This window comes from Pan paniscus, chromosome 18 (genome assembly GCF_029289425.2).
Source record: "Pan paniscus chromosome 18, NHGRI_mPanPan1-v2.0_pri, whole genome shotgun sequence".
In the NCBI taxonomy this organism is placed as follows: domain Eukaryota; kingdom Metazoa; phylum Chordata; class Mammalia; order Primates; family Hominidae; genus Pan; species Pan paniscus.
The window spans coordinates 98,868,343-98,880,497 of record NC_073267.2 but is presented as its reverse complement, the minus strand read 5'-3'; the positions used below and the strand labels follow the sequence as shown (position 1 = coordinate 98,880,497).

Below are 12,155 nucleotides of genomic sequence, written 5' to 3'. Positions count from 1 at the left end.
TAAGATGCAGTCTTGGTCTGTCACCCAGGCTGGAGTACAGCAGTGTGATCTGGGCTCACTGTAACCTCCGCCTCCTGGGTTCAAGTGATTCTCCTGCCTCAGCCTCCTGACTAGCTGGGATTATAGGTGCGCACCACCACGCCTGGCTAATTTTTGTATTGTTAGTAGAGACGAGGGGTTCACCATGTTGACCAGACTGGTCTCCAACTCCTGACCTCCAGTGATCCACTCACCTTGGCCTCCCAAAGTGTTGAAATTACAGGTGTGAGCCACTGTACCCAGCCAAGCCAAGCTTTAAATCAGGCAATTCACAGGGCTAGAAAACGTGTTTTAGGTTGAACTATAATTCTCTCCTTTCCCCCAAAAAACTTAACTACTAAATAACAAATAAATCAGCAGGAAGCGAGGGCTCCCTGGGAGGGGTCGCGCGGGCCCGCCGTCCGCTGGAATTCTTCATTCAGAGAAAGGAGACCGAGAAGAAGCCAGGGTGCCTCCGCCTGTGGGCCCAACGCTCCTGACGTGTGAGGGCTGGTCCAATTCTGCAACATGCATTCTGCAGCCAGAGGACACTGCCCACGGGACACCGCCCCAGGATGCGGACACAGGCCAGGGACACAGCCCCCGCATTCCAGAGCGAGAAGAAGGGGTGGCACTCTCCACGAGGCTCCTGCATCCCTGGCCCTTTATAATCAAAGCTTTGCTCGACTCACGAGGGCATGGGACAATCTGCTTTCTCAGGCTCTTTACGACCATCAGAACTGATCATGTTTCCTTCCCAGCGCGGAAGCGGCCTGCTGGAGTAAACAACAGTCGCTTGCTCTAGTTTCAAGCCCCCAGCTTTACAGCTCCTTCAGGCACTGTGCTGTCCCTACTTCAGCCCCTGAAGTAAGAATAGGCTGGTCTGCCTCCCTTCCTGGGGGAAGCACCCTCTGGGCTCTGCTGCCACTGGGCACTCAGTGGTCCTCGGTCTGACAGCGTCCCAGGCCTGTGGCCGAAGCGTAGTCAAGTTGTCCGTTTGGTTTTCAGGGACTTTGAACAAGTATTATTTTGACAATGATGCTACCGTCTAATACACACATATTAGGTTAGGTTTCATCTCAGCATTTTGCCTCAACCACACTCTGTTCAGTAAACAAACAAGGCAACTACTTGTTCACACACAGAAAAGCAAAGGAGGCCAAGTTCAAACTCACCCAGCTCCCGAGCCAGAGAGAGGTGGTAAGGGGAAGTTCGCAGTTCACAAGAGCGGCAGGCACAGCTGCTTCAGCAGGTGGAAGGCACTGCAAATGCTCATCCTCCTGGGGCAGGCACCAGGCCTGGCGCTGGAACCCGGAAGGCCGGTGAGGACACCTGTCAACGGGCATCTGTGCTGAGGTCCCAGGCTGTGTGTATAACGCTTCCCACAGGCACAACACTCAACACTCAATGGGGGAAGGGAAGCATGTTCATTTACAAGCTAAAGACAACATTATCAAATAAAGCTGTGAGCCTTATCTCCCGACAACGGGCAGCAGTGACCCCATGACCCTGTCGAGTCTCCTCCCGCACACCACGCCCCCTCTGTGGGATCTGTGCCCATGTTTAGCAGGTTCTCTCTCTCCAGCACATCTCTTTCATTAACTTGCGAGGGGAAAGCTACCGTGTTATTGTCTGCGGTTTGTACTAAACAGTTTTGTTTTCTGTTCTTAGTTTGAAACCGTCACAACACTTCATAGTTGTCTAACAAAACAAACTTCATGACAATGAAAATCGTCAGAGCCAAAGTATGTTTTGTGCTTGAGACCCTCAACTACTGGCCTTGGTTTTTGCTTGTTTGATTTGGGTGTCTGGTTTCCCCACTAGCCTGGGGCTCTTTTGTTTTTTTTTGAGACGGAGTCTCACTCTGTGCTCTGTCGCCCAGGCTGGAGTGCAGTGGCACGATCTCGGCTCACTGCAAGCTCCGCCTCCCAGGTAGCCTGGGGCTCTTAATGAAGTCCCCTGTCCCAGCCAGCAGAGGGATCTCCTGCCTCTGGCCCAGGCAGGAGGAAAACGAGCCACACAGGGCCCTGAACCTCAGCACAGCTCCGCGGGCTGCTTGGACGTCCTGTGTGAGTCTTCTCTGAATCCTACCAAATGGTCAGTCCTGCAGGCCACATCATCTCCTGACTCGAGGCACCCATGTTCTAGAAGCCCTCCACAGCTGTTCAGAGGCAGGGCAGTGGCTGGTCCGCCCACACACCTGGACTCTGCTACCATAGAGAAACCCAGAGAATGGCAAGAAAACAACTAGGCTTGACCAGACACAAGACACGAGATTGGCACGTGGGCTGTGCCAGCTTCAGAAAGCAGCAAACCAGGGCGGCCCCATCATGCTTCCTTCCTCACTTCCAACCAATCCTGCACTGCTTTACAGGTGTGAGGGCACAGAAACGAGAATCCACACACAGAAAACCGACTGGGCACTGCGTGCTCTGGGTTACGGCCCCGAGGCCAGACTTCCACTGCTGAGAGCCACAGGGAGTGTCTGGGGTGCACAGAGCAGGGGACGGTGCTTTCTGGGGTGCTAAGGAGCGGAGCACTAGGGCGGCCGTCGACACTCACTCAATATAGAAGGTGCCTGTCATTGTGTGTAGCTGTTTCTCAATATGACAGAAGCACATAAAAGGGGGATGACGGCTTTCCTCTAACTAAAGCTGCTGCTCAGAAAAGGTTTCTGCAGACCACAAAGAAGCGAGTTCCGACGAAGCGAGTTCAAGCTCGTGCTGTGCACACGCTAACCACACGCTGAGCACACACTAACCACACGCTGAGCACACGCTAACCACACGCTGAGTACACACAGCACACACTACCAGAGCACAGCCCCCCTTTTGGCATTTCTACAAATTCCTGGGTCACCCCGCAGGGCGAAGCCACGGAAGAATAAGAGTGGATTCCCCACAAAACCCACAGCTCAGCAGAGCTGGTGATGCTGATGTGCACAGCTGGGCTGGGCAAACTCAAAGTGCAGGCTGAGAAGAAACTGCTGTTCTCCTGCGCGGAATCCAGAGCGCTGCCTGTGGGTGGGCACTCCTGCCACCAACCCCTGGGAGGTGACAGATGTGACTGGCCCCGTGTGACATGGTCCCAGCTCCCAGAGAGCCCACGCGCTATGAGGAGAGGCCACGGGCAGGAGGAACGGACGGGGGCCTGGTGGGGAGGCTTCCTATGGAGGGTGAGAAGGGCCTGGCCCAGCCAGAGTCGGCCGAGGGAAGGGGGGAGTCCTGGCACCTACGGCTGTGTTCACTCGGGGTGTCTAGGGCACAGATGCCGGGAAGTGACAATGCTGGGTCATTTTTAATTTTGAGAAATACTGACAAAGTCCCCTCCAACGAGGTGCTGATTTATTCTCCCACCAAGCATGTGGAAAACGGAACCAGCCCCATCAAACCAGCTTTTCAGTCCCTCAGGCTTGGGACAATGAAGTGCCCAGTCATCAGTTCTCTTGCACAGCACAGAGGCTGAATCTTCACGGTCATCGGATCAGAGCCGCCTCGACCACGCAGACAGAGCCCACTCAGGGCAGATGGCCGTGCGCGGTCTTCCTGCACACCTCCCGGTCCAGAGGCACCCCAGCTCCCTCAGAGAGAACCTCACCTTTCAACCACTGGGACCCCTTCTACCGTGGGGCGCCCCATCACCACCAGGAGCACAGTGTGGAGGGACACTGCCCACCAGACAAATGCAGTTCAGTCAGGGGCTTCCACCCTCATCAGCCAGCTTCATACCCCTGCTACCCCGAGGTCAGCGGCGTCACCACGTGGCTGGGCAAGGACTCTAGTCAGAAGCTGAGAAAGGTGCCTGAGCCAGGACAGCCTCCTTGGTGAAGGCGTACTGGAACCACTGAAAACAGCGGCTCTCCAGCCCTCGGGGAGGGAGGCAGGACCTCTCGGTGTTCTAGCCATCAGGTTCTGAGATCAGACCACTAAGGCACTGGGGCTTCTCGGGAACACACATGCAGCGCAGCGGGATGCATCTTTTCCCTCCTAACTGGAGTGCTGGTTAATGGCAGAGTTAGTCACCACAGGCTTCGACTTGAACGGCCGCTGCCTTTGTCCTCATTCCCTCACTGGCCTAGCCCTTCACTTCCCACTGCTAAGATGGCAGAGTAACAAGACCTGCCTCACAGGCTTCACGTGAGAATGTACGAATGGCCTGGCACAGGCCAGGCAGAAGACAAACCGCCGCGCCGTGCTCAGCAGGGTGCTCCCCATGGAGCCTCGCAACAAAAATTACTAGATGAGAACGACACTCGCATTCAAATGAAGGGCTGCTTTCAACATGAATAAAACGACACCTGACCTGTTCACCACCACACCTGACCCCCCCACCCCGCCAGACCTTGTGTTTGAAGTGGATGCCGGCACTTCCTCCTGTCGGCTGCCCTGATGAGGGTGTGGGGCAGAGGAGGGCTGTGCTCGGCCTTCGGGGCAGGATGCGTTTCAGCATCACACCTGTGGTTTGGGGGGTTGTTTTCAAAATTACATTTTTAAGTAACAGACATTCACATTGCATTCATGAGCAGTACATTCAAATAAAAAAAACCAAAAAGGAAAAATACACTTGAAACCCATACCCATTTTAGGAAGAAAAATACTATTTTAAAAATGCCATCTGGAAAGGTGACACTTACAACTATCCCAAGCCCACAGTTTAATCCACCATTTCTGTCTGCCTTGAGGAGATGGTTCAGAGCCAAAGGAGCAAGAGCAAGGGAAGCCTCATCTTATGTCCCCCAACACCTGCGGAGAGGACACCAGCCTGAGCCAGGCTTCACGCTACAAAGCTCCCAGGGTCCCCAGGGTCCACCGGTAGTAACACCCGTGCTCCTGGGTCCACCATGTGAACCCCCTCCTCAACAAGGTCTCAGCCTTGGGCCCTAACATGAATGTCTGTCCTCCCAGGCTGGGAAAGCAACAACTATGCCCCAGACACAATTCGTGTTCCTATCTCTAAACGTGTTCCCTTTCTGGCAAATTCCTAATCATTCTTCCAAGCCCAGTTCAAATATCACCTCTTCTTTTTCAGTTTTATTATTTATTGAGACAGTGTCTTGCTCTGCCGCCTAGGCTGGAGTGCAATGGTGCTGTCATGGCTCACTGCAGCCTCCGATTCCTGGGCTCAAGAGATCCTCGTGCCTCAGCCTAACCAGTAGCTGGAAGTGCAGGTGTACGCCACCACACCCGGCTAATTTTTACATTTTTTATAGAGACAGGGGTCTCACCATGTTGCCCAGGCTGGTTTTGAACTCCTGGCCACAAGTGATCCTCCTGCCTCTGCTGCCCAAAGCGCTGGGATTACAGGCATGAGCCACTGCACCTGGCCTGCCTGGTGGAATTTAGACTCAGGACAGCAACATCAACTCCTGACTGCGCCGGGCCTCACCCCTTTAAACCTTCCCTCTCTCCAGGGAATGCGCTGCCTGCAGTACCTTCCAAATACTTCACGGCCGCACGTCTCCATTGTTTGCTCATAGATCTACATGCCCTCAGGGGCTAGGCCGGCTGTGAACCTGTGCCCCACGCGCCCAACAAGGTGCACGCAGCAAACAACTAAAACGGGGAGTACTTCAAGGGTGACTTCTGAAGCCCAATGAGAAATGGAAGTGAATTTATTCCAAACACAACCAAACACGATTGGTTCTGAGGATGCCTGAACACGGACCCCGCCGGCTCGACGGTATCACCCGGCCCGGCGTCCGCACAGCTTCTCTCCCCGCACCCCGCGCGGGGGCCCCGCTCCCCGCCGGACACGAGAGGCTCGGCGTCCCGGGAAGGCCGACGCCCGGCCCCAGGCGGCTCGCGGGGAAGCGACCGCGCCACGGGCCACGGCTCAAGCCCAGCTGCGGCCCAGGGGCGGGCGCCGGAGCCCACGCCCCCGAGAGCTCTGCGCCCGGCCGACCCCGCCGCGGTCCCGTGGGCCCCGCCGCCCGCACCTACGAGACGGCCGCGGCCACGGGGCAGGATCTGCCTCGCTACAACTCTTCCTCGTCCTCCGCCGCGCGCGCGCCGGGGTCGGGCCGGGTTCCGGCCAGGTCCCGCGGGGTCGTGAGTCGGGCCGGACCGCTTCCGGCGCCCAACAGCTTCCCCGGCGCGGCGCGTCCGTCGCCCAAGCGCGTCCCCCCGGCGCGGCGCCGTGGCGGCGGGTTCCGAGCGCGCGTGTTCCCCTGTCCCGCCTGTCCCGTCGCGGCGGGGTCGGGGCCGCGGGCGTCTCGTGAGCCGTGGCCGTGGCAAGGCGCCGTGGTCTCCGCTAGCCCAGGGCTGCCCGGATCAGAACGGCGCGCGGGACCACTCCCAACGCGGATTGCTGGGCCTCGCCCCGTCCTCCCAAAGGGGCTGTCTGGGCTTTGCGGCTGGGGGTCTGCACGCTGAGCTCCTGGGTGATTTTATTATTATTATTATTGTTGTTACTTTTTCTTATTATGATTATTTTGAGATGGAGTCTCGCTCTGTCGCCCAGACTAGAGTGCAGTGGTGTGATCTCGGCTCACCGCAACCTCCGCCTCCCGGGTTCAAGTGATTCTCCTGCCTCAACCTCCCAATTAGCTGGGACTACAGGCGCCCGCCATCATGCCTGTCTAATTTTTGTATTTCTTGGGTGATTTTAAACGGACCGCATTTGAGACTCTCTCCTCGACGGGACTTGGGAACCAGGATACGAATATGAAGCGAGACTGTTGGATGGACAGTGGCGGAAAACATTTAAAGCCAAACACAAAGTCCAGTTGGCTGAAATGTGAGGGTTTTTCCCCTAAAATAAATACTAATAACACAAAGACGTGTACTGGCAAACAGTAGTACAAATTATCTGCAGAACCGTCCTGGTGTGATGGCTCACGCCTGTAATCCCAGCACTTTAGGAGGCCGAGGTAGGCAGATCACGAGGTCAGGAGTTCAAGACCAGCCTGACCAACATGGTGAAACCCCGTCTCTCCTAAAAATACAAAAATTAGCCGGGCGTGGTGGCGGGTGCCTGTAATCCCAGTTACTCGGGAGGCTGAGGCAGGAGAATCTCTTGAGCCTGGGAGGTGGAGATTGCAGTGAGCTGAGATTGCGCCACTGCACTCCAGCCTTGGCAGCAGAGTGAGACTGTCTCAAAAAAAAAAAAATTATCTGCAGAACCTTGCACACTGTTTTTTTGTAAGTGTATTATTTTCCATGCCCATCTTCCTCTCTTGTGATGATTGCTGGGGCAGCAGTTGTGTCCTTGGAAGGCTCAGGAAAGGGCACTTCAGGAGCCCGAGGATGGTTTTCCTGGGAGGAAGGAGCTGGATCTGGGGGAAGTTTGTAACACAGAGCGTGGGAGAACAAACCCAAACTTCTAGTGCCTCTGGTTGCCACCCTGCTAGGTATCATGCAGAAAAAGCAAGTCCAACCCTCTGCCACTGGGACAGGCTTGATCTGGTGTCAGAATTCTGTCTGTTTCCAGGACTCAGCAGGCTGAATGGTGTTTCCAAAGAGGGCAGTAGGAAGAGTAAGGAGGGCGTCTAACATCGGAATTCAGCCCCAGGACCTGTGTGCGCAAATTTCTATCCCTGGGAAGTTGAAGAGCTCAGGCTGCGTCACCCACCTAGAGACAGGACTTGGGACAGGGTGACAGCTCCCGTGGTCCTTGGCTATGGCTCTGTGAGGGTGGCAGTGGGGGGAGGGTGCAGTCTCCGAGAAATGGCCCAGTCATCCTATGAGCAGGGGTCCCATCCGTGCCTCGGCTCTGGTCAGCATCATAGTGGCAGGTGGGAAGCAGGAGCAGTCAGGGATTAGCAGACATTGGAGGACAGCCTCTAGCCAGAGAGGCGTGGGCTGAAACAACCAGCAGAACAACTGCAGGCAGCCAGGCTGTGCAGAGTGAAGAGACCCCCAAAACCACCCCCTGTTAATACCCTCAGGGAAACAAGGGAAGCGACAGCCCCCATGAGTCCAGAGCGAGATGCCCTGAGAAAGAGCGTTCCAGTAACATAAAGGGGGGCTGGAGGGGTCAGAATACAACAGCCTGAGCAAAAACCCTAAGGGAAGGGCTAAAGGACGCCTCCTAGAAACAGAACAGAAAGACCAAGAGATGAAAAACAGGAGAGGAAAGATAAAAAAATCAGTGGGCTCAGGCAGGCATCCAATATGCTAAATACGGTAGTTTCAGGAAGGGAGGGCAGAGAAAACAGAGAGAAGTCAGCTGTCAGGTAAACTCATGGACATTAGCAGACGAAGGGCCGCAGAGTGCCCAGCATGGTGAATTCCTGGACGTTAGCAGAACGAAGGGCCACAGAGCACCCAGCATGGTAAACTCATGGACATTAGCAGACGAAGGGCTGCAGAACATCCAGCGCAGGGAGTGAAAGTGGCCGCACCAACCAGGCAGACGACGTCAATGTAGTTTAGAACATGGGGACAGGGAGGGTCCTAAGTGCCCACCTGGCATCTCACTGGGACATCCAAGAGACATCAGACCCCGATGTGGCCCCAGAGGAGCTCAGGTCTCCCCCGCAGCAGCGCCCCCACCCTCACACTTTGCATCTCACCCTCGATCCTGGGGTTCAGTCTATGGCTCCCTGCTTCCTTCCCACACCACATTGAGTCCTACTGGTTTCTCCTGCAAATTCTGTCAGAGACTGTCCTACCAGCTCTGCTGTAACCACCCAGACCAGGAAAGCCTTGTTTCCTAAAGGAGTCCTCACTGGATTCATGAAGAACCCAACAGTGGCTGGAGTAGCCCCATTAAAACCTGAGTGGGATCCTGCTCAGAACCCACAGGGGGTCCTGCCCAAGCCCTGTTGTGGCCACCAGGTCCCCGAGTCCCGCCCTCCTCCCCTCTGGCCTTGTTTCCTGTGACTCCCGGGAGTCCTGACCTGGCAGGCAGGGGCAGGTCCCCCCCGGGAAGATGGTGGACAGAGTGTCCTGTGTGTTTACCATGTTGAGAGGAGACTTGAACAATGCAAGCAAAGTTTAGGGATAGATGATCAATACATAGAAAACTAATCAAGAAAAATAAGGCAGAGATTAAACACTGGGAACACAGGAAGATGTGTTTGCCAGCAAAGGCCACATGATCATGTTGCTATAGGAGGCTCCGCTGTCCATAGCATTTACTAAACTACGATCATTTCAACATCTACAGTGTAACCATCAGCATGCAAAACTGCCGCTGATCGAACGAGTTTATCACAGACGACGGGAGGGACCCGGGGTGGAAGGTGTGTGGTGTGGCCTGGGCAGGCCTGGCAGGAGACCACAGGAACCTCCAGGGGGTAAACACCAAGAGAATCAGAACAAAGGTTCACCTCTGGTGAGCAAGAAGGGGAGGGTAGTTCTTTAAACTTTGTGGACGTATAACTGATAAGTATAAAAGTTAAACTACACTATGAAATAGTTTTTAGAGGAAGAGGAAAGGAAACATTCCAGGTGACCACGTGAACTCGGCCACTTTCAGCTGGATTCTTGCCCCTGTTCCCTAAACAAACCAAGAGGATTCCGGGAAGTCGCCTTCCAGCAGGTGCATGTCATGGAGAGGAACAAGATGACTCTCCATGGGCCAAGCCTTATCATCATGCCACCAGCTGCTACTGTCTAATACCAGACACGGAGCACCCCCACGGCCTCTCCTGGCCTCCTGCCTTTCAGGAGACTTGCTGGCAGGAGCGTCTGTGCAGGTGCAAATGTGCCCTCAGGCACGTTCCCAGCACGAGGGTGCAGGTGGGAGGAGAAATATGTGCCATGTGGTGATAAGCACAAGAGTGCTGCAGGAGCACACGGCCAGGACTTTAGAGACGAGCGCCAGGGCCCCTCTCTGCGGTGCATGAAGCTGGGCGCTGAGGGCAGTGGCAATGACTCTTGGGCAAAGGATTGCATTGTGCCGTTTTACGAATGAGGAAACTGAGGCTCGGGGAAGTGATGTCACATGTCCATGCTTACGTACCTAGAAAGCGGCCGAGCTGGGATTTGAAACCAGAATTTGGCGTCCTTTACCCCCACCCCTGCCTCCAGACATGCCTCTCTTTGCATCGCTGTGAGATTCAATGAACAAATGACACCCCCCTCTGCTGAAAACCAAACTTTTCTGCATGCAACACCAGACCAACTTCTTCATAAAGAACAAATGATCTGCAAAGGTGGATCCTCAATGATGTTTGTGCCAGGGTGGTTTACAGCAGCCACAAATCAGGAAACAGCCTGGATATCCCAGCACAGACTTTAGTGAATCGGGAGATGGCCAAATAAGAGCGGCTTTGCAGCCATTAATCATGACGCCAAATAGAAACGTGGGAATTGTGTATGACGGTCTAACGTTGAATGAGAACCTGAAACTTAAAAATCAGCACACGAAGTTATCTGTGCACTGGGATCCCCAACTCTGCGGAAAGAAGGTCTGCAGGACCCCATGGAAGGGGGTGCAGCTGCCTCCAAAGAGAACTATTGCCTGGCTCCCAGCTCAGCCTTGTGGCACTGCCCACTGCAGCCTCCGGGCCTTGGCTTGGCGGGGAGCTGGCCCCCACGTGAAAGGGCTTTGAGCTAGGGAGGTCTAGGAGCCCCAGGGACTCACTGCTCCCAGGGCTCTCTGTGGCCCTCTCGCCTGTTCTGTGAGTTCAGGATCCGATCCTCAGAGGAGAAGTGCCCTGGGGAGGGGCCTTGGGCGGGGGGGCCCCAAAATGGGTGAGATGCTGCATGTCTTGGTCCTGACGGCTCAGCCCGCTCCTGCTTCCAGCCGGGAGCTCCCTGTGTTCCTCCTCCCGGTTGCCCCTCCCCTGCAACTACGAGGGGGTAGTAACAGCTCCTACCTCAGGAGTGCGGTGAGGAGTCGAGAGCCAGGCCACTGAGGCTGTCGGTGAATATTAACTGCTACTCTTTCTCGCTCCTGTCATTTTTAGCATCTCCATCCCCAGCCCCTGAAGCAGATGCTCAGGGAACGGATGTTTCTCCGGTGAGCAGACAGCGTCTGCAGCCGCTGCAGCCTCTGCAAGAGGTGCGTGGTTTCCGTGGACCCTTCCAGGAGCCAGCCATACCTCCTTGCCTGACAATGTGGGCATAGCTCAGCCTGCCCCAAGGTGCCCCCGTCCACCCCCAGCCTTTCCCGGAGGAAATCCTCCCAGCTGGAGGCCCCTGGAAACTGGCAGAGGCCAGGTGGGAATCACAAACCCCCAGCTCCCTGATGCAAACACCACCCCTCCCTGATTCAGTCGCCCCACTCCCTGATCCAAACCCCCTCCCTGATTCAATCACCCCTCCCTGATCCAAACCCCCTCCCTGATTCAGTCACCCCCTCCCTGATCCAACCCCCCTCCCTGTTCAGTCACCCCCTCCCTGATCCAACCCCCCTCCCTGATTCAGTCACTCCCGCCCTGATTCCGTTCACACCTCCGGCTTAATGGGGCCCCCTGGAAACTGGCACAGGTTGGGTGGGAATCACCACCCTCCTCCCTGACCCAATCACCACTCCCTTCCCCGATTCAATCATCCCCTCCCGGATCCAATCTCCCCCGCTCCCTGACTCAGTCACCCTCCTTCCCTGATTCCGTTCACACCTCTGGCCTAATGGAGCCCCCTGGAAACTGGCAGAGGCTGGGTGGGAATCGCCCCCCCCCATTCCATTCATACCTCCAGCTTAATGGAGCCCCCTGGAAACTGGCAGAGGCTGGGTGGGAATCGCCCTCCCCATTCCATTCATACCTGCAGCTTAATGGAGCCCCCTGGAAACTGGCAGAGGCTGGGTGGGAATCACCACCCCGCCACGGATTCCGTCCACATCTCCCTGAATGAGCCCCCTGGAAACTGCTGGGGGCGTGTGGGTCACACCTTTTCATTTGATTAAAGGAAAACACGGATCTGCCTGGCAGTGTTTGCTCACAAAGGTGCTTCTGTGAGCTGTGAACACACTGCCCTCCCACTGCAGGCTCTGCGGAAAGCTGACCGGGGAGTGGTGGTGGTGGGAGGAAGGGATCCCCCTGGAAGGACCCGTATATGATTTGCTCGTCAGCAGCCACTCAAGGTGGAGGCCCAGGGCCCCGCGATGGGGTCAGGCGAGTCTAGGTTGACCCTGCCCATGGCTGCTGGCCTCCAGGATGGCCCTGGGGGACCCTGCCTCCTGGTGTCTGTCCCATACTGAATGGGGCTGCCCTGTGTCGGCAACAGGAGGCTGAAGGGATGGCTGTG

At 55.9% G+C, this 12,155-nt stretch overlaps 1 protein-coding gene across 5 annotated transcripts in view; it reads right to left on the bottom strand.

Moving 5' to 3' along the window:
- Positions 1-6,148, bottom strand: part of ACSF3 (acyl-CoA synthetase family member 3) — a 66,369-nt gene extending 60,221 nt beyond the window's left edge. Inside the window, exons 1-2 of one of the 5 annotated variants that reach the window (XR_010110382.1) lie at positions 5,954-6,085; positions 1,194-1,350 (exon numbers count right to left, since the gene is read on the bottom strand). Coding sequence is in view for 1 of the 5 variants with exons in the window: in XM_003805773.6 (XP_003805821.4) it covers positions 1,194-1,350; positions 5,243-5,325 (240 nt within the window). In the remaining 4 variants the exon portion in view is untranslated. Of the gene's footprint in view, positions 1-1,193; positions 1,351-5,242; positions 5,465-5,953 lie in introns of those variants that run through there. The other 4 variants (XM_034940918.3, XM_003805773.6, XM_034940920.3 and 1 more) reach the window with 4 other exon arrangements.
- Between the last annotated feature and the right edge of the window lie 6,007 nt (positions 6,149-12,155).